The sequence below is a fragment of the Mesitornis unicolor genome, unplaced genomic scaffold, assembly GCF_000695765.1.
Source record: "Mesitornis unicolor isolate BGI_N332 unplaced genomic scaffold, ASM69576v1 scaffold22916, whole genome shotgun sequence".
Lineage (NCBI taxonomy): Eukaryota > Metazoa > Chordata > Aves > Mesitornithiformes > Mesitornithidae > Mesitornis > Mesitornis unicolor.
In genome coordinates, this window is record NW_010193280.1 from 28535 (window position 1) to 49180 (window position 20646).

The 20646-nt window shown below is 38.2% G+C and overlaps 1 protein-coding gene across 3 annotated transcripts in view; it reads right to left on the minus strand.

The window, feature by feature from the left end:
• The window catches only part of PICALM (phosphatidylinositol binding clathrin assembly protein), a 66322-nt gene that overhangs the window by 23195 nt on the left and 22481 nt on the right, over window positions 1-20646 (minus strand). For 2 of the 3 annotated variants that reach the window (XM_010187410.1, XM_010187409.1), the window contains exons 2-12: window positions 16282-16424; window positions 14097-14172; window positions 12775-12877; window positions 10493-10586; window positions 9866-9977; window positions 8020-8126; window positions 6770-6811; window positions 6017-6102; window positions 4121-4244; window positions 3630-3766; window positions 1216-1316 (exon numbers count right to left, since the gene is read on the minus strand). In XM_010187410.1, coding sequence (XP_010185712.1) covers window positions 1216-1316; window positions 3630-3766; window positions 4121-4244; window positions 6017-6102; window positions 6770-6811; window positions 8020-8126; window positions 9866-9977; window positions 10493-10586; window positions 12775-12877; window positions 14097-14172; window positions 16282-16401 — 1102 coding nt within the window. In that variant the 5' untranslated portion in view covers window positions 16402-16424. Of the gene's footprint in view, window positions 1-1215; window positions 1317-3629; window positions 3767-4120; window positions 4245-6016; window positions 6103-6769; window positions 6812-8019; window positions 8127-9865; window positions 9978-10492; window positions 10587-12774; window positions 12878-14096; window positions 14173-16281; window positions 16425-20646 lie in introns of those variants that run through there. The other variant, XM_010187411.1, reaches the window with a different exon arrangement.

Here is a 20646-nt window from a genome sequence, read left to right on the forward strand (position 1 = left end):
CCCTACAAATGTGAGAAGGCACACAAAATGCAAAGCACACGGCAAAAAGTCAGTAAGAAAGTAGAATACATACACCGCTTATAATGAAGATACGTTAGATATCTGGAAAGATGTTTAGGAAAAGCTCATAAGAAGAAATAGTGAAGTAAAAGTTCAGAACAGGGTTATTCCGATGTCTACAAAACTTTACCAAGCAGCAAGTCCCAAATTTCTGCAAGCGTCTGATTAATATATATATTAAATACTCTGGAAATTGTCACATAGTTCAGGAGTTTGCTATTTTATTAAGTGTCATTCATGTAGAAAAGTAAAAAGGAACAGCTTTATAAGAGATTTTTAATCCACCACCAGTATAACCAATGCTGCAAACAGGCAGTATGTTACCTATATTGGAAGTATTCTTGAACACTGCAACACAAAGAGAAAAACTGCCGTGAATAAAAAACCTAAATGTTTTAACACTCAAAGTAACCTTGAAGTAACATTGAGGACTCTCTAGAACACTCTATGCTTGCATCCTTGGTTTAAGGACTTGCCTGCATCAGTAAGATAATCTAACATTGCGTTCAGCCCACCATAGCAACTGGGCAGAAAGATAATTTGGGTGTTCTGAAGGAAATATCAGAGGGAAAATTCCTTATAAATTCTATCTCTTCACTTAAAGAGATCCAACCGGCAGAGAATTTGTACAGAGGTGCTTTATTTTGCTTTCAATAACTAACTCTGGATTTTCTTGCTTTCTATGCAGTTGTCACAAGTGCCTCCTGCCAGACCCCATCCAAGTTCTGCTCTAGTATCAACTGCAAGTTTGATTTAACATTAGTCAAAATTAAAAGTCTGTATTTGAAAAAACTCTGTTTTCAAGTTTTCATGTATGCAACGTCTGTATGCATCATTCCTCACAGAACTGTCTTCTCACCGCTATGTTTCTGTAGCTTGCTATGTGACTCTTGAAGACAGCACCTGAGGTTGACAAAGCTGGTCAACAATTAACTTTGCTATTAAGAAGTCTCATACAAAAATTCTTTGTAATCACCACACGCTGCCACATTATTTTAATTCACATCCAGATTTGAATAGGAAAGCTCCCTTCACTGGTACCTTAAATTTGCAAGATCTCTGTTTTTAAGGAAGAAACATCCCACGGACTAGGGGGAACAGTCACAGGAACACAGTCATAGCAATTGTAACCATAATCAGATTCACAACTCTTACCTCCCCAGGTACTTCCTACTTGTGGAGCAGCAGGTATCGGATGTACAGACGGATGAAAAGTTGGCTGCAAATCAAGCAGATCATTTGGCAGCTTTGAAGTGCTACAAAGACAAATGAACACAACTGTTGGAACTACACCACAGCTTAATACAAGGCAAATGCTAGCAACTGTCAACAGAAAAGGAAGCTTTGTTACAAAATGGAGAGAACTAAGCCAAAAATCAGAAAGTCTGGTGAAATACACATTTTCAGTTCTGGAGAAAAGTAGAACTTAGCTTGTGAAGTTAACATGTTATGCCAAGTGACTTTTGGCAAAGCTAAGACAGAAAGACAAGCAGTTTTCTCATCTTTCCCACAGCCCAACGCCAGGGCTACAGCACGTTATGTTCAGCAACTTTTAAAACAACCTCCCAAAAGCCCTCCAGTGTGACAAAATCAGACTGACACAATTAACTCTAATGGGTTTATCATCAAAATGTTACATCTACATTCCACAACTCCTATCTTTCCACTATCAACCACTGCTGAGAAACTTGATTATATCTATGAGCTACTGAAGAACTTTGGGGAAAGGAAAATATAAACAGCATTGAAACACTTTTTCACACGTCAGTCGTGAGTGAAAATTCATTTAAATGCACATTTTGGATTATTCAAAACCAAACTGAGACCTAAGATCATCACATGGAAATAAGTGAAGTCTTACATCTAACTGCTGCAATAATGTCAAGAGTCAAACAGGAACAGTAAAACGCATCCTCTTTCAGGGAGTTCATTTCATACTTTAAATTAGTCCTGAAAAAAACCCAGAGTGTTCACCCACAACTTTTTAGCACATGAAATGAACCAAAATTTGCATGTACAGCCACTGTTATCAACAGAACCTAACTCACTGTGGCATACAAGCATCTTTTGAAATGAGATTGGCACGAGAGTTTAAAGGCTAGCAGCGACATCCTAGATCTCCATATTCTCCACTTGTGTTACTCAGTTTTTACTATTTTTACAACGATTGAAGTCACATTTTGCCACTATTGCTGCTATCAGAAAGCAGCACAGTTTGGCACAGCCCTATAATGTGAGCAGTGGAACCAAGGTAATTTTCAAGGTAAAGCTTGTTCACGTTAGTGACAGGGATTAAATCAGACACAGTGCATCTAATAGCGAGCGGCTGCACTTCTGACCCAACATTTCCTCTTCACAGTGGCTCCTGCCGTAAAATTTGTTCTTTGGCAGTTACACTGCCAGCAACTGGATTTAAGCATGAATACAAACCAGCATTTGTTTATTTTTTTAAAAGAAAATACGTTTGTCTTCAATATGTAGCATCCCTGCCTGCTTGAAGAAGCTTTATCAGATGTTTCTGTGTTTCAGACCTCTTAAGAAACAAGATTAGATATCTAAAGTTACTAGTTCAAGGCATTCAACTATTTAAAAACCTTTTAGCCTCTAAAAAGCAATTTAAAAGAAAATATTTTTGGAAGGGAACCTTTCAGTTATGAACACTGACAGATTCCCTAGCTCCTTACACGCGATTCAGCTGTTTTCCATATCTTTGGTGTCACATAATTTCCTACAAAAGCTTTCTAATGGGGAAAGAAAGCTGTCAAAGTGCTGCCTACTTTAAAAGAACCGCAAAAAGCTAAAGGAGACAAGCAGATTCTTACATGAGCTCTAGCAGAACAACTAAGCAATCCTTTAGGTTTAGGGTCACACCCAAAGCAAAAACATGCCTTCAGAAAGCTACTTCCTTCTACACTGACAAAAGCACCATACCTGCTGCCACTGCTTGATTTGACAGGTATTGTACAGAAGGAAGATTCACACACTCACTCATACCGACAGTTCCTGCTAGTCAAAGGTCTGGATTAGCACGCACCGAGCACTCTTGCACTACATACAGAGATGTTCCAGATATAACTCAAAACTGCAAAACCTGCCTCTCCTCTTTCAAACCCTGTTTCAGGCTTTCCTTTTTCTCAACATCTATCAAGATCATTTGTCACGACTCTAAAGATCTAGAAACATAAAATTCAGTTCAGCATTATCTCTATGACGTCCCAAACAGAATTTTTATTTGGCTTTTCCCAGATTAAGTTGTGAGGTTCTCTGAGGACAAAGCATGCGTGTTTTACATTTCCAACTGTCTGGCTTGCTAACTAAGAACAACTACAAGGGCTGTCAGTAGTTGGTTCTTATCAGAAACTACTCTGCAAATGGACAACAAAATTCACACATTTAATGTTATTTACTGCAATAGGATATTTTCCCCATCAACTTCACCCAAAACATCATTTCTTATCATAAATGTACTCGACACCCAACCAACCTTCTGCAATCTACACTGTGGCAGAAATCGAGAGGAAAGCCTGGCTGCAGTGCACCCCATGGTGAAGCTACACCTTAAAGCTTACCTGTTTGAAGAGCTAGGGGTAGAAAAAATATCAATGGCTGGTGTAGTCATTATGCTTCCTGCTGCAGTCGACACAGGGGAAGCTGCAGTAGTTAAAGAGGTATGAGGTTTCTTTGCAAGTTCTTTTAGACGTTGCTCCTGTTGGGAAAGTGAGCTGGTGTAAGACATCCAGAAACAACATTTGTGTCTATGACTTTGCAGGAAAGTAAAGCAGAACTTACAGAATTATTTTTATTTATTCCACACATTAATGTCACCTACTTGTAATTACAAGAGTCAGTGGTGCCACAAATCCTTCAGAAACAACTTCAACAAACCCCTCACAAGTCGTATGGTGTAAGTACATTAGATTCTACTTCCAGTGCTTTGCCAAAAGTACATGTTCAGTATTAATAACTCCAGGGTTTCTTTCTTTTGCTCCTTTAAGAACCCTAATAAGCTATCAACAAGAACACAGGAAAAGTGTTTTCAATTAAAATCCTGTATGCTTACCTTTAAAGCTTTTAAGCGAGCCTGTTCTTCCTCCAACGCAGCCTGTTTTTCCCTTTCATCAACCTTTGTGAGGGACAGGCCAGTGCTTGCAAGGGAAGAGACAGCATTGGAAAGGGTGGTAGCCCTAAAGTAATTGGACAGGAGAAAAGCTGGCTGTTAATAGGTGACACGTGATAGGAAGAGCTCAAGAACACACTTTGTATCCACCCAGTTTCCTTCTGAACTCTTTATAAGACTGGTTATATCTTACACCATACAATACAAAACTAAAATAAGACACACCATACAAACGGCAAAATGAAAGTGCCTGAAATCATACTATCATGAGCCAGCAATGTGCACTTGCATCCTGGGCTGCATCACAAGAAGTGTGGCCAGCAGGGCCAGGGAGGGGATTCTGCTCCTCTACTCTGCTCTCGTGAGACCCCAGCCTGCAGGGTTGCATCCAGTTTTGGGGCCCCCAATATAAGAAGGACATGGAGCTGTTGGAGTGGGTCCAGAGGAGGCCACAAAGCTGGACCCTACAAGGACCAGCTGAGAGAGTTGGGGCTGTTCAGTCCGGAGAAGAGAAGGCTCCGGGGGGACCTTACTGCAGCCTTCCAAGTCCTGAAGGGGTCCTACAACAAAGCTGGGCAGGGACTTTTTACAAGGGCAGGTAGGGATAGAATGAGGGGGAATGGTTTTAAACTGGAAGAGGGCAGATTTAGAATGGATATTAGGAAGAAATCCTTCCCCGTAAGGGTGGTGAGGCCCTGGCCCAGGTTGCCCAGAGAAGCTGTGGGTGCCCCCTCCCTGGCAGTGCCCAAGGCCAGGTTGGACGGGGCTTAGAGCAGCCTGGGCTGGTGGAGGTGTCCCTGCCCATGGGGGGTTGGAGTAGGGGAGCTTTAAGGTCCCTTCCAACCTAAACCATTCTATGATTTTGGATTTTCCCCCTTAAATGTTTCCCCTCCAAACAGCACCACAGAACTCATGTTTGAAGCCTCTCTCTCTCCCAAAAAGCATTATTTGTAGACACATTGAAATCTTCAGTAATCTGGGCTCCAATTTAAATTGTTGCTAATTTAACATGTTTAGTCAAGAAACTATCAATGCAATGAGTACATCCCAGAGTAAAACTTTGCAATTTATCATCATGTGTAAGAGTGCACAGAAAGATTTAAAGCAAATACTTAACTTCTAAAACAAACTAATGTAATCTTACAGAAGGAAACATTCTAAAAAGTAGCCAACAAAATGGTGCTAAACCCTAATATTGTAACTACTGTAAAAATAATATATAACATATTACTGCCTTATTTTAACATGTAATAAAGACATGCTATTTCATTTTGCAATTTAAACAACGAAGTTAGCTGCCTAAAGGACTTTTCTAAATTGCGCTTCACTTTAGCAAGCACTCAAAATCAGTGACTGCCTTTCACCATATACAGTATGGCTTTAATCCTAATTTCTTTTAAAATCCATTCTTAATTTAGGAACTTCTGGCAGCATTTTTTTTGCTTTTGACAAAAAAGGGATTAGAGTTGATAGATATGAGTCTAAGGACAATGATAAATAAATGTTGCATACCTTATAGAAGTGTAATTATTAACACAAAATGAATATTTGCAGACAGTAAGTGAAAAACCCAGTGAGTGAAGATGAGATGTTAGAAGTATAATTCCTACACAAGGGATGCTACAAACATGTGCTTCCAGCTCCTCAGATTCTGGTTCTGTTGACCTGGAAGAAGCTGTCTTTAGCACTCAGCAAAAGAATATGGTAACTTGCTATTCTATCATTGCTAACCTAATACAGTCTTCAACACAGCCTACACAAACCTTGGCTTAAAATGAGATCAAAAATAATTGATTTAACATTGGATTCAATTGTTTAAAAGCAGAAGGGCGTAAGCACCTGCTTGCAGCTGTGGAATCCTTGATTTTCTTCCCTTCTAGAGAAGCTAAATGTTGTTCCAAAGCATCAAGAAGGCTACTCGGTGCCTGCAAAAGAGACAGCAGAGAACAGATTTGAATAATCTAAGGTGAAACAAATCAGAAGTTAAGACTTTCAGAAAATGCAACTACAGGGCAACCGGTACAACAGCTCAGAATACTTCTATCACATTTTGGCAACCTGTACATATTTAATTACTTCAAATATCAGGTGATGTAGTCTCCTCACTATATTATGCTGCCAAAATGACTCACCAGTAAGTACCAAAATATGTCCAGAGATGTTAAAATTAACAGATAGGAAACAGCAAGCAGACAATCAGAAGCAGTCTGTATTTCAAGAGATGCTAAGAAGGAAATTGTACCTAAAGTAATTTCTATGTGCATGCTCTGCAAGCCTTCACAATGATTTAATGGGCACATAGCCAAAAGTTTCTTTATGTGAAATCACAAACTGTGTCTTCAAGCACAATAGAACTCAGGTTATCTTAAAACTCCATTAGAGTATGACAGAAATCACCTATAATATTTTACAACAGGATCACTCCATATAAAAGCTAGGCTCTGACAGAGCTTGGATTTAATCACAAACCTGGAAATAACCTGGTGACAATGTATGCAAGAAAGCACAAGTGAATGCCATAATGCCAAGTTTTTCTGATTATACAACCCCAAAACAGACATGTACTGACAAACACACAGCATCTTTATCTACCTGTGAGAGATCTGGTATGTCTCCTCTGTCAATTCCAACTTGCTGCAATAAAACAAATGAGCCTTAGAACCTGTTTGCATTTGTTAAAGGCAGAGATGCTCAAAAAGCGAACAACATCAGGATGAAGACACGTGGAAAAACACAAACCTGCCCATATACATTTTAAACCTCCACAGTCTGAACACTAGAATGGTTTGTTATAATAAATTCTTCTGTTAAATGTATACACATTTGAAATGGACATGTTACAGAGATACAGAAACACATTTCAAACAGATACAGCCTTAGAAATAAAACTGAGTAAGAATCAAGTGTTTCACAATTTTAAGGAAAGAGAAGTTTGCTTATCCCACAATTTATGGTAGATTCTCAGACCTACTTATATAGAGCATATATATGCTAAAACACAGCCTCTCCGAAGTTTAGTAAAGATGTTTTCTAAAACGCTCAAACGTGAGAGGCTATGCAGCAGGATATACACTGTTACAATAGATTTGTTACAAAAAATTAACACTCTCCACCACAGCTAACAGTGTTATCAACTGAAGGCAGTGCCTCTGATAGAGATACTCTCTCAGGACAGACTGCAAGCCAAGCTTTACTGCTTAATTTTTTGTTAAGAGAGTTATCAATAATGAAGGAAAGCAAAACAAGAACAGGAGCACATCTCAACTGAGGAATTCTATAGTACTAGGACATCAATTCAGCAATGCTTCAGAAACAAGAATGCATCACACTAAGTACATTCAGAAAAAACACAAGCAAAACATTTTGAAAAGTAACCGATTCTTCCTCTACAAACACATGTATAGCCAAGACATCTTCAAAAAATAACCACATTTACCTACTTGTCTCATTTTCTTATTTGGGAAGCTGTTATTTCAACTAAAGCTTATGGCAGAATTGTAGGTTTCAAAGCAGAACACAGCAAGCATCACAGAAAGCAGCAGATCACCATGAAGTGACCCATTTGTTTGAAGCAAGGCTCTTCTTCAGAGAAAGCTCACAATTATGATGTAACTTAGGAAATATAAAAATGCATGTTTATACACCTCCTTAAGTAAAAGATAAACCAGGAGGTATTTTGTAGTCAGGTCTTTCAATACAGTCCTCAAATGAACTAATCACCAGGTTAGAGACTGACAAGATGATCCTTGATAGATCAAGGAAGAAGTATCTGCTTTATGAGAATACAAGCACTTTATAAGCTGTTTCAAATAAGAGCTACATTTTGGCTGGCTAAAGTTTACCTCGGCAACTTTAAGGAACTCCGAAATCCGTGTCATTCTTGTGAGGAACTTCTTATATATATCAAGGCCTTCTTTGCACTGGTTCTTTTTCATATCGAAGTATTTTTCTATTAACAGTAAGAATATTTGCATTAAACAAGAAATCAAGCATTTTCCAACGCATATGCAAAGTAAAAGCATATAAACCAGAAAATACCTGCAGATTTGCTTTGTTATGTTAATGGTAGAAGTCATTATGCCTAACTTACACCAAGTGACAAAAGCTCCTCAAGCACAAGGTAATGACCACATCCATGCAATTCCACCTTACCTTGCAGATACCAGATCTCACTAAAGCACCCTGAAGAGGACAATCAGGTTTAAGAACAGGTCACCCAAATAAATGTACATTCACCCTCTTTGGGGGAAAAAAGCAACCATTTTACAATCTGGCAGCCAAGTATTTACTCTACTCTAGTTGCCACACATTATGCAAGATTTTTGTATTCTCAGCCAGGGCAACGCTTCTTGTTATGGTGTGGTTTACAATGAGGGGCAAACTGATTGCAAAACATCGGTGCTGGAAGCGAAGAGGGTTCCAACTCCCTTCCCAAAATAGCACTTTTAAGCCTTGTTCCTATATCAAGCTTCACTCAAAACATGAGTGAAAGCAACCGTACACAGAATCACAGAATATTAGGAGTTGGAAGGGACCTCGAAAGATCATCCAGTCCAACCCCTGCCAGAGCAGGATCACCCAGACCAGGTCACACAGGAACACGTCCAGGCAGGTTTTGAATGTCTCCAGAGAAGGAGACTCCACAACCTCTCTGGGCAGCCTGGTCCAGTGCTCTGTCACCATCACAGTGAAAAAGTTTTTCCCCATGTTCAGGTTGAACCTCCTATGCTCCAGCTTGCACCCGTTGCCCCTTGTCCTGTCACTGGCTGTCACTGAGAAGAGCCTGGCTCCTTCCTCCGGACCATCACCCTTTACAAAACTGAGCCCCAGGAATGAGGTCACCCCTCAGTCTCCTCTTCTCCAAGCCAAAGAGACCCAGCTCCCTCAGCCGCTCCTCCTGCGGAGGGGCTTCAGACCGGAAGCACGACTTTCTTCACTGACTAATTCTGCATTTTGCTTTCCACTTCGAAAGCACTGGGTAATCACAGCAATTAGGTAGCTTGATCCAAACACAAGATACAACTAAACCAAGCAACAACTAAATACAACTGTATCACAGAACAGAATACAAGTAAACCATACAACATTCTACTTTCAACTTATTTTCCATATTTAAGCTCCCCTGTATCTCCAGTGTGTGCAAGTGAAAGGTCTTGAAACTTGAATTTGTAATTCCCCTTAAAATATGAGCTATGCTCTAGAAATACAAACCAACTAATCATTAAAATCAACCAACGTTAAAGTTTTGACAGTCAAGCAATCACAGATGCCATGACTGCAACTTCATAGCTGAACATAACTTATTCCACTTAAAAATAAACAAAATCTGATCTTGTTTCTTAAATAAAAAACCATCAATATAACAGTTCAGGTTTGCCATGCAGTACGATGAGACAAAAAACAAAACCAATCAAAGAAACACCCAAACCCACCAAAAAACCTCAACAAAATAAACCCCAACGCCAAAACAGTGCAAGAAAAAAAATGAAGTGAAAAAAACCCTTGAATTGGCTTTTCTTTCAGAAATCTACCCATCTCTGGAAAATGCAAATGGACAGAAAAGCCTTGGAAATAACAGTCATATTTTGATGTTTTACAGTAAGACTATTTCAATTTCTCAGAAAAGAGCAGCTCTTTGCAACTGTTTACTCTCAGAAGCTCCACACTGCAGGAAGCAGTTTTACTTACCCAAGAGGTTAATAATCCCTTCGTTATACGCCGCAAACAGTCGAATGGCATCTTTGAAGAGGAGCATGAAGGCAGCATTAATTACACCATTTGTAAGTTCATTGCTATTGACCTAGGAAGATCAGAGAAAAGTTAATTTAACCGAATTGATCCCCTATTGAAAAACTTCTGGTTGAACTCTGTGCTCTATCCCAAGGCACACTTTGTGATCATCTCACTGGCTATTAGTGGAAAGTAGCAGCACAGCAAATCAACACAGGATCTCTCAGCACAGAACTAAATCAAATGATTTTGACAGACTTTTTTAACTAATGTTAATGGTAACTAACATAACTAAAAGTCAAAGGACAGAAATATTCAACTTTTAAAGGAATAAGCAATTCTTACACAGTGTACATAAACAACACTAATTTAACACGAAGCATTCTCTCCAATGAGCATTTCTTTTTCCCCTGTTTCTAGGGCATACATCAATGAACAAAATGATTTGTTCCCTAAGCTGTGCTGGTAACACGGACATAAAAGGATGAACATGGAACTAAGTTCAAGACCTTTAATCTTGACCTATTTTACAAGGTTTGACCAGAGTCGGTTTTATGTTAGACACATACATGCTGCTAAACTTACATTGAAGTCAAGAAGTGCATCCATCTGATTTTGTATAATTGGTACAGTTTTTAGGAGTTTTTCTGTGCTCATTGTTCTCATCACTCCATCAGCCCTGTTGTGCAAGAGAAAAGAAAAATCTTCACTTGAATTTTGAAGGCAATTGTTAGTGAGAAACAGAATATAGAAAATGAAATAAGGTCAGAGAAAACACTTAACTCCTGGCCATTGATAGCAGGCATCTTGATGTTTATGCCATACAACAGTAATAACTGAAGTGTATAAGCATTTTCACATTTGTATGGCCAAAATACAACTTCAAGATGAATTTTTCTTCAGAGGAAATGAAACTGATAGAGCTCAGAAATATAGCAGAGCTACAATGCATCAGGTAACAAAAAATTGCTCTGAAGGTTATTCCTAAAGCAAATTTTCGCCTACACTTTTTCCAATCATTTGATTATTGTCTCACATCAGTTTGAATGATTTTCTTTCCAACTAAAATCAGCAAGAATAAACAACTGTGGTAATATTTTTTTCAAGGGTCTCAAGAAACATTATAGAGACCACATGACACTTCCTTTTAATGGCTGACTAAGAATATTTGATTGCTTATTAATTGATCTGATTAAGTAGACTGCTATTTGGCTCTGTGCATTCGAAAAAATACAACACACAAAAACGTCCCACATCAAATGAATACCAGAAATATCCAAGAAAGCAACAATCAAAGAAGAGATTAAATTACCTCAGTGACAAGAAACAACTGCTTTGTAAGACAAATCAGCTTTACAGTTCATCAGCATGCACATGGCAAAACTAATGTTTCCTGCAAGTGCAAACTTCAGTGTATCTGCACAGCTAAGGCTGTGGTTGCTTTCCAGGCTCGGAGGAAATGGGGACCACACTGCTTCCACCCTTCTACTTGTGCTGTGTACTCCCTCCTAACAGCAATAAACCTCACATGGAAGTGGGGCCTGGGTGCACAGCACCTGAGAAAAGCTGATGTGTGGGGAGGGTAAATTGCTGCCATTAGAAGAGTTGTTCCTGCTGGCTCACAGAATGACATCCAACGTTTGCTGCTGGTGAAATAATTCACCTCATGAGGCCTAAAATACCCAATGATAAAACAAGTGCATATATGCAGTGTATCTGCAGCCACCTGACCACACACACATGCTACATGTGGAAAAGGACAAATGTTTTATGTTATTGGGACTCCAACCATTTCTAAAAGCAGAAAGAGCCAAAGGAGCCCAAGTGTTTCCCTTTTACTTTACCACCACATCTCAAATCCAGATGGATTGTGCAGATTCAGACCGTGTTCTCAGGCCAATTTCAAAATGTTTTTGTAACACTAATGCTAGTTATCATTAGACAGTCCACTACTGCAGTTAACACTTAAGTGGAGATTTTTTGTGGGTTAAGAACTGAGTTTTCAGTTTCAGTATAAATTACCCTGTGCATGGATGATAAAGAATGCCCAAATGAAAAACTGAAATTATGATTTTCAACTTTAAAAAGCACTGCATACAGAAATAATTGAAAGTCTTTCCATGCTTGTCCACCACAAGCAGTACACACCCTCCAGTCTTCCTGAAGGAGATCTCTGATTAATTCCACCATTCTCTATAACCCACAGTTTACTCAACTACTGGTGCTCTGCACTGTGTTATTTGTTATTACTGTAAACAGGTACCTAGGCTCAAACAACCAATTTCTCTTAAAGGAGCTCACTTTCCAAAGTAAATTTTAACTCCTGAAGACAAAGTCAGAATAGGATCTACAACTACGTTATGTTAAAATAAGAATTGCACTGCCTTGACAAAGGAAGTAAGCTTTATACAGATATTTTGGGACAAGAACAGAGAAAGGAACGAGGAAGGACCGTAAGGTGTTTCACTGGATACCTGTCATTTCAGTACTCTAGAGCTAGAAACACAAGTACACTGCACAGTCCCCTATGTGCAAGGCAAAGTAACTCTGTGAGGTACCATGGAAGATTTGTCCAAACTTCTACTTTTTTGATACCTACTTTGATGCACACCATTTTTCTTTTCTTTATAGTAAAATGTTAATGTTTTAAAAAAGTAAGATTAGAATAACTGAAGTATTTTGGCAACATACATAACTGAGCAGTTGAGCCTTTGTGTCATGGGAGATACCTGAGAAAAGCAGACATTACTGTGTCATTTCATTAATATTTTTACACAAGTACTACTAAACCAACATTGGTATTTTCCACTTGTGTTACTTGTAAGAAAAAAACCTCAAGATTGAGCAAAACAAAACACAGTTCTTACCCTCTTTTTACTTTTGTGAAGTCAAAAGCCACTTGTCTATAAGAAACTGCCTTTTCATTCAGATATCTGCTATACCGTCTGATAAACGTTGACATGTCATAACCTAAAAAACAAGTTTCAGAAGCTTCTTATCAAGTCAATTAAAGAACAAGGACCTTACTCTAAATAAGATATTAATTATATTATTTTATTAATTATAAGATAATAATGCAAAACAGTTTCATTACGTTCATGCTTGATTTTGTACAGTTATCTGTGTTACGAAAAGCCTCTGTGCATCAAACAGCCAATACTGCAAATATCTAGAAAATCTGAACTATGTAAAAGTTGACACTTCACTTTCTAAGGAAAGTACTTCCAAAGATAAACTAAAGTATTTTTATGCAACTTCTCTCATACTGCAATAGAAATGAATACCAAAAAAACTTATGATGCATTCAGGAAGATGTTCCTGTCAACTCATTCTCTCATTTACAACTGAATAGAAAGAAAAAAGGCATTGAAGGAAACATTAAGACATGACAGAAATTTTTCTATGTGAAGGCAGTGGCAATAGGAGATATTTTTATAACTGCCAGTGTAAGGATGCAAACCAAGAAAAAGATCCTTTCATAAGCATGGAAGTCAAGACTCAATAAAATGAGGCAATTTGGTAGACCCTTGGTTATCCCTGAGGTTTCTGTCCCCAGGCGACCACTTTGTGTGCTTGTTCCAGTACACTTGTGGCAAAAATTAGAAGCAATCATATAGAAAGTAATGCAGAAACCACCTCAGGAGAAAAAAAATAAAACAAAAAGAGACAGCTACATGCATGATCAGAACTGCACTGAACAGCAGCGTAACAGATTGGGAGGGTATTCACTTGAAAAATCTGAACCAGAAACTTATTTATCCATAGAACCAGTCTCAAAGATGGACGCAATAGTCTTTGAACTATCTCCCAAAAAGTTAACTTATTTTTTTGTTTAGACACAGATTGTCAGTGAAACAAGAAATGATCTGATGTACATACGATGTAGTTTTTGAAATTTAATTTACAAGTCAAAAGATATCTTTCCAAATGGAGAAATCTCTTCAGAAACAGGAGAAATACTAACACAGTTCTGTTCAGCTAAGAAAGTTAAAAGCATTCCTAAAAGATGCAACCAATTCCTCCAGCAGACAGCTTCTGCCATGTCACAACAGCATTTCAAATTAGGAAATGCAGTCTGGAGTAAAACAGACAGAAAAATCCCTTCTTAAATGACATGGTCCACTACAGTGGTCACTGCATTTACTGTCTCCCAGCACAGAACCAGTTTTTAATGAAAAAGACGCCTTACCTTGCAATCCACTTTTGTCTAGGAAATTGCTCAAATTAAACAATGTGTTTCTGGACGCCAGATACTGGATAAAACGCTAGATGAAAGGAAAAATTTGAATGCTTTTACTATATTACCAATGAGCTGGAACTGTGGTGACAGTACTAGAAACTCTTTTTATGCAGCTTATGAATTTCAGCTTTTATTCCTGGAGACTGATTTCAAATCTGGAAACTACTACAAAAACAAGATAAATTTTTAAATGAAGCTAGTTATTACATTTTATGTAAAAATCTGAAGGAATCAGTCACGTAGATACTACATGAAGGTCTCTGACTGAAAGACTATTTAATTTAAACTTCTGAAAAAATCCCCCCAAATATGTACTCACTTTATAGGCTCACGATTGTTTCACTAACTTCAATTTAACAGGATTTCATTGTATCAATTAGCTAAAGCATCTTTGCTCAGCATACAATTGTAATAGTACTTAGCTTAAATATGAAAATAAGGTGATATAAAGATTATTTTCCTTATAAATCAGATGTTAAATAAACATAGGAATCCATATATAACATTAACACAGTATCACACTTAGTACATCTCATTAGTTAAAATGAATGATGGTATTATCATTTTGCAAAGACATTTCAGATCACCGGCACACATCTTAATAGGAAAAATAACCATGAACCATTATATACAGAGCTGATACAAAAAAAAAAAACCCATCGTTCACTAGCAGTAACATTTTGACAGAAGAAAAAAATAGCTCTGATCAGTGTAACATGTGCTAGTGAAAATAGTTCAGTAGTACAAATACATAGGTTACATAGAAAAAAGCTTGGAGAGGAGTCAAGGCATTCAGTACTTTGCTATAAATTAATTAAGCAAAAGCTGGAACCAAACGATTTGCAGTGTGTTTTGGGGTTTGTTTGGTTTTTTAACAAAGGGATTTACAGATTCTCTATACATTTCTAGACATTTCCATAAGCACTCAATTCCCATCTCAGTACTAGCTGTGACAGGTTGCATCTTGAACAGCAATCTGACCCTCATTACTTCTGTAACACATTTGGCAAGCAAAAATTGCTTGGCAGTTTTATTCTTGCAATGTAAAGTATTTCACACAGTGGTCCCATGAAACACCTTTAATTACTATGAAGTGTATTAGTATAAATTTAAAATTTATATGACGCAAAGTACAAGCACAGCAAAAGCGTGTAGACTTTCTTTTGGCAGGTGTTAATTATCCCAGTGATGATACTTAGAGTCAACAAGAGAAGTTTGCCCTCTTGTGGCTTACTTAGCTTCAAAGAATAGATTTTCACCAAGACTAGAAATCCACTGCAGCAGAACTGCAAGAGAAATCAGTGTGCACATTATATATATACACATATAATCTATAAGAACTCTGAATGCAACCTAAAATGAAAAGTTTTGGTCCTGTCTAAAAAATCCTACCTGTAATTTTCTAAAGCTAACCCTTTTAAGTCCCAAATCCATGTAGCTTGCATTATACTGACTGTTTGCAGTAAAAAGGAATGTTTACAAACACTTTAAGAAAGCCTTAGAACTACAGTTTTGGTTTTTTAAATACAGAATATTCAAGCTGCTGCTATGCTCGGCTTGGTATTCCAAAAAACAAGGCCCCAGAGGAATTCAAGTTGTGGAACAAAACAAGCTTATTCCTTTTTTGTGTAAACTGAGATTTTGTTTGTTTAATTGTTCTGCAGTATTTGGTGTTATTTAGAAGTTCACACTCCAAGCCAGCTCACAGGAACACATTTGTCTTCAGTGTAAAAGGTTAGGGGGTTACGGTGGAAATCAGTTTAGAATCCAATTACTTGGGAGTAAAGACCATCTGGATTAGTTAGAACATAAAGCTAAAAATGCTTCCCTTTTCAGCTTTCAGAATCCTATTCAAGATAATTTCTGTTGAGTTTGTTTGTTTTATTATTAGAATAACACCACAGAAAAAGAGGTACCTCCAGCATTTGGAACACTTACTTCCGATTCTAGAATTACAAGCTTTAAAGTAGTTAACAAAGCAGACAAACATATGAGACCTGTGTTCATGCAGAGTTAGTCACAAAAAAGTAAAAATAAAGATTTTCTTACAAAGATAATTAGTGGAAGCATTTAGGTGGCATTTATAGGAATGAAGTGCTGCAACTGTTCTCAGACATATCACTTTTGGTATTACCTCATTTCCGTACACCATTAGATGATGGGTTGTGATAAGGGATTTGAAGACCACTACCCAGCTGCTGTTGGTAGTTCTTTCAAACAAACTGTCCGCCAGCTGTGGGATGTTCACATTCATTTCATTTGTACACTGGATTAAATCTGCAATACAGAAGTTTTTATTGTTATAATTTATATGAAGGAAGATCAATAACATTAACAAAAAATCAGTATACTGATTTTATACACTAATATTTTCTATGAGAACTGAGGTGCTTTCCAGTAAAATACATGATGTCTTGAAAAGCACCGTGGCACTGGTCTACCACAGCCTCGTAATTCAAACTCCACTCCGCTCACTGCCAAAATTCCAGGTCCTCAATTACTTTTGCAGTTGCCTTAGAAGGCCCTAGAAGAGAAGTACCATAATGCCTTATACCTCCCAGCTTTCAAACACCTAAAGCATTAAATGGCAAAATAATTCTCACATGCTACAATTTAATCAAGTTTTACTGGAAGATTACGACTAGAATTAACTCTAACCTCAGATTTCTGGCCTCTTAGTAGACCAGTAAGCCCTTCTAAACATTGGTTCAATGTATTAAAGATCCAAACACCGCTATGTCTTGATACAATGCGGTCAACACCCTCAAAAGGGCAGAGAAAATATTAAGTGACAAAGGAGCCTCCAGCTGCAATGCCCTTATCAGGCTGCAGGGAATCCATACCTGCTCTGCGGCACAGCCAAATTCTGGACAGAATTTATAGGCAGGTTTCCAAGCAGCTTTGGCACAGCCCCCAGGTAGTACCAAGCACAAATGTAGACTTAGTGTGTTCACATGGGAAACCAGCTCTAAAACTGTTTGCCTATAAATGTGTTGACTCCATACAAGATCCCTTTGCATATTGAATGTCACTGTGCACACTTCAAGCACAGTATAATTCTTACATTATAGCTCACCAAGTGCAAGTCTCACATGCTTCAAAATACTGAAACAGTTTGATGAAAAATATATTTACGTAGAAACAGTTTCAAGGTCAGTCTCATCCCTGTATAACAGACTAGCTCTGTTTGCCATGGTCCTTTGCAGAATGTGGAAATACTGTTGATATGCCACAAAGCAGCTTAGTGGTGTTGAAGTCAATGAGATGGAAGTACGTGCTTGAGTGCTGTCTAGATTCAGGGCCAAAAATTAAGGCTCTTAAAAAGAGGAGGTTCAAAAATGGGTGTTGGAAGGTGGGACACACTCTGATGGAGAATTCTGCTCCAGATTTCATTCCCAATAAATCATGAGTCAATAATATCTAATAATCCAGGAACTTATTTCCAAATAATGACAAAGGAAGTGATGACTTAAGATCATGACGCTACAATTACAAAACCGGAAGCAACTATATTAACATCCAAAGGTGATATAACATAGCTTGCTAGCATTTAATATAAAGCTTAAACTTAATGCAACATAGTATTGATGATATTTTACTACCATTACCATCCTGAAAATAAAACACTAATTTTCACTCGAATTGACAGTCCTGCCAAAGACCACACAGAGACCCAAGTAAGCCCTGTGCCTGCTTATCTATGGGCTACTAAGACTAACTGGAAACATCAATTTAATCTGAAGGGAAACATTTAACCTTTGAAGACAGTTTTAGATCTCGCTACAAACATTCATCATGAAGGACTACTGAAAGACAGGACTCTCCTTCAGCCAGAGCAGCCGGTAAGCATGGCTACCACAGACTCAGAACTAGCACAGTCAAGGCTGAAAAAGCCACTGTTTGCAAGGTTAAGTATTAAAGAAAGAGAGCAGGAAATGATTTCCACATTCAAAATGTAATGAGATGGAGAGATTAGCCATTCCTTTATCTGCAAGTAAAAATGTGATGACTACAGGCATTCATGACCTCATTTTTAAGTCACTGTTATCTATTATTGGGTGATGATTTGGGGCTGTTAAGACAATGCTAGGATAATACTCAGCAAGAGACATGCTCTGAGCTGGATCATTAAAACCAAGCCCTGCAGCTTCTTCATCTTCAGGTCTCCCCACCTAAGTGATAACACAAGCAGTTTTGTGCCAGGCAGTCTGGCAGGAACACACATTAAATGCAAAGGTACATCCATCAAAGGATGTCAAGTCATATGTTTTGGCATAAGAGGTGCAAGTGCATATTAGAAAGTGAAAACTTCTATTCTGAAATGCAGCATTTGCCAGCTAGTCAACAGTAACAAAGGGGTGTCACTTGAAAATCCACTACCTAAAATTACTAAAAAAAATTATATCCGCTCTAGATGACATTTCATGACAGAAGAAGCGTTTTCTAAAATGCCATCAGACTTTCAAATCATGTTTTGGTATCTGTTGCAGAGCGTAACAGAAAACAGGCTCTGCAACACAGCAGAAAATCATCCTTCGCAGAACTGATGAGTGCTGATGTGAAAAGCATTTGAATGAACCTGGGGGTAGGGGGGGAGAGAGCAGGCACATTGGGAAGGAGAACTGGGAGGCAACTGAGAAAGAACATAGGCAGGAACAGGACACAGGTGATCCCAGCCTTGAATGGAAGGAAGTAATTTGAAAATGCAAATGGAAAAAAAAAATCACTGTGAAACCACAACTACTGCAAGTTAAGTTTAGCAAAATATGAAGTTTCTCGCTCTACAAAATGCAGGTTTCTTAATAATCTGGTACATCTTGATACCCCCATATACCTACATCATATACATTCCAGAAAAATTGCATCTATCGAAAAGCTTCTTTGAAAGTATTTGCATGAGCAACGCTAATTAGGTAAAGAAATATTTGTACAGTTAAATCCAAAGTAGATCAGCAATTTTTATGCTAACCATAGCAGAAGCATCAAAGGAAAGACACAGAAGACAGTACCCTGCATCCCACACTGCCTGTTCAGTCACTTACGGTGTCCTTGCTTATTTACCCGACTCCCCCAGGCACCCTTCATTAAGGGAGAGGAACAAATATATAATTATTTTCACATCCTACACTTTACGCAACTTGTCTCACGCCCACCTATGAAAATACTAACTATGTATTTTGAAACCTGAGTGCCAAAAGGAACAGATCTCAAGACTGTCAGTTATAGGGTATGGTATGAGCAATCCTACAGGCAGGTACATAACCAAAGGGCAAGGCACTGAGGGGAATAGCTTTAAACTTAGAAAAGGACAAAATAAAGAAACAAACAAAATAATCAAGCAAACAACAAAAAAAGAGAAACCTTGGAGAAAGTGTGATGACTTTCAGGATTATGTTTCATTTTTGATCTTCTTGTAGGGAAGAAGGAGGAAGATCGAATACTTATACTCCCACCAATGACTCTCTTTATTGACCTTCTGCATTAGAGCCCACACCCCCTCACAGCCAAAGACTCTCCTGGGAAGCACAAACCACATTGTCCACTCTAAAAGCTGCTACAATGTCCATATCATAAGACACACAGGATACAGATACTAACTAATAAACATCACTCATTTATTCAAAGAAGGTAGCAGTTAGCAACAAGAATTTTAAGTTAAACTTGCAGCTGGCTGGGAGAGTTGTATGAGGGCAGCTTAGACAGAAGCTAATGCGGTGTCATCTCCACAGACGTGGCTGGAGATGGCTCAGGAAAAGGCCATCAGGATGGCCAGGGCATAGAGCACATGAGGCACAAGAAGCAGTTGGATGAGGTGGGTTTAGTCCACCTGCAGAACAGAAAGTTAAAGGCAGGGAGGAGAAATACAAACGCTCCTTTCCCTTTCCTAATTCCCCCATCTAAACAAAGACAAGTATCTGATTATTGCCAATGGTTTAGTTATACCTCTCATTTGGAACAACGTTTCTATTTGTAAGTATCAACCTGAAAATATTTACAATAGTCAGATCACCAAGGCCAGAAAGTGTGCCCCACACCTCTAGTTACTCCAAAATAGGTCAGGCACCTGTGACAGATTCCCATCTTTTTAACTACTGCTTTACCATCTATTATACCAAAGACACTATCTGGAGAGAGAACATAATTGGTTATTCTCTTCAATATACGGACAGATTATTTTGTTATAATGTGAGAGACAGTATCCATCCAGTGAGCAGGTAATTGAAATATTGATCATTCAACACACAGTGCCAGGAGTTAAGCAAATTACATTCTTCAGTTAAAAACAAAACAAAACAAAACAAAAACAAAAACAATCAAAAAACCACCACCAACAACAAAAAACGCAAGCCACACACAGAAACATAAAGGGAGAGTAAGTTAAATTACACTCTATGTAGTTTATTCTTCATTAGTTACAAGTAACACGATGCGAGGCAATGGCCTCAAGTTGTGCCAGGAGAGGTTTAGACTGGATATTAGGAAAAATCTATTCACTAAA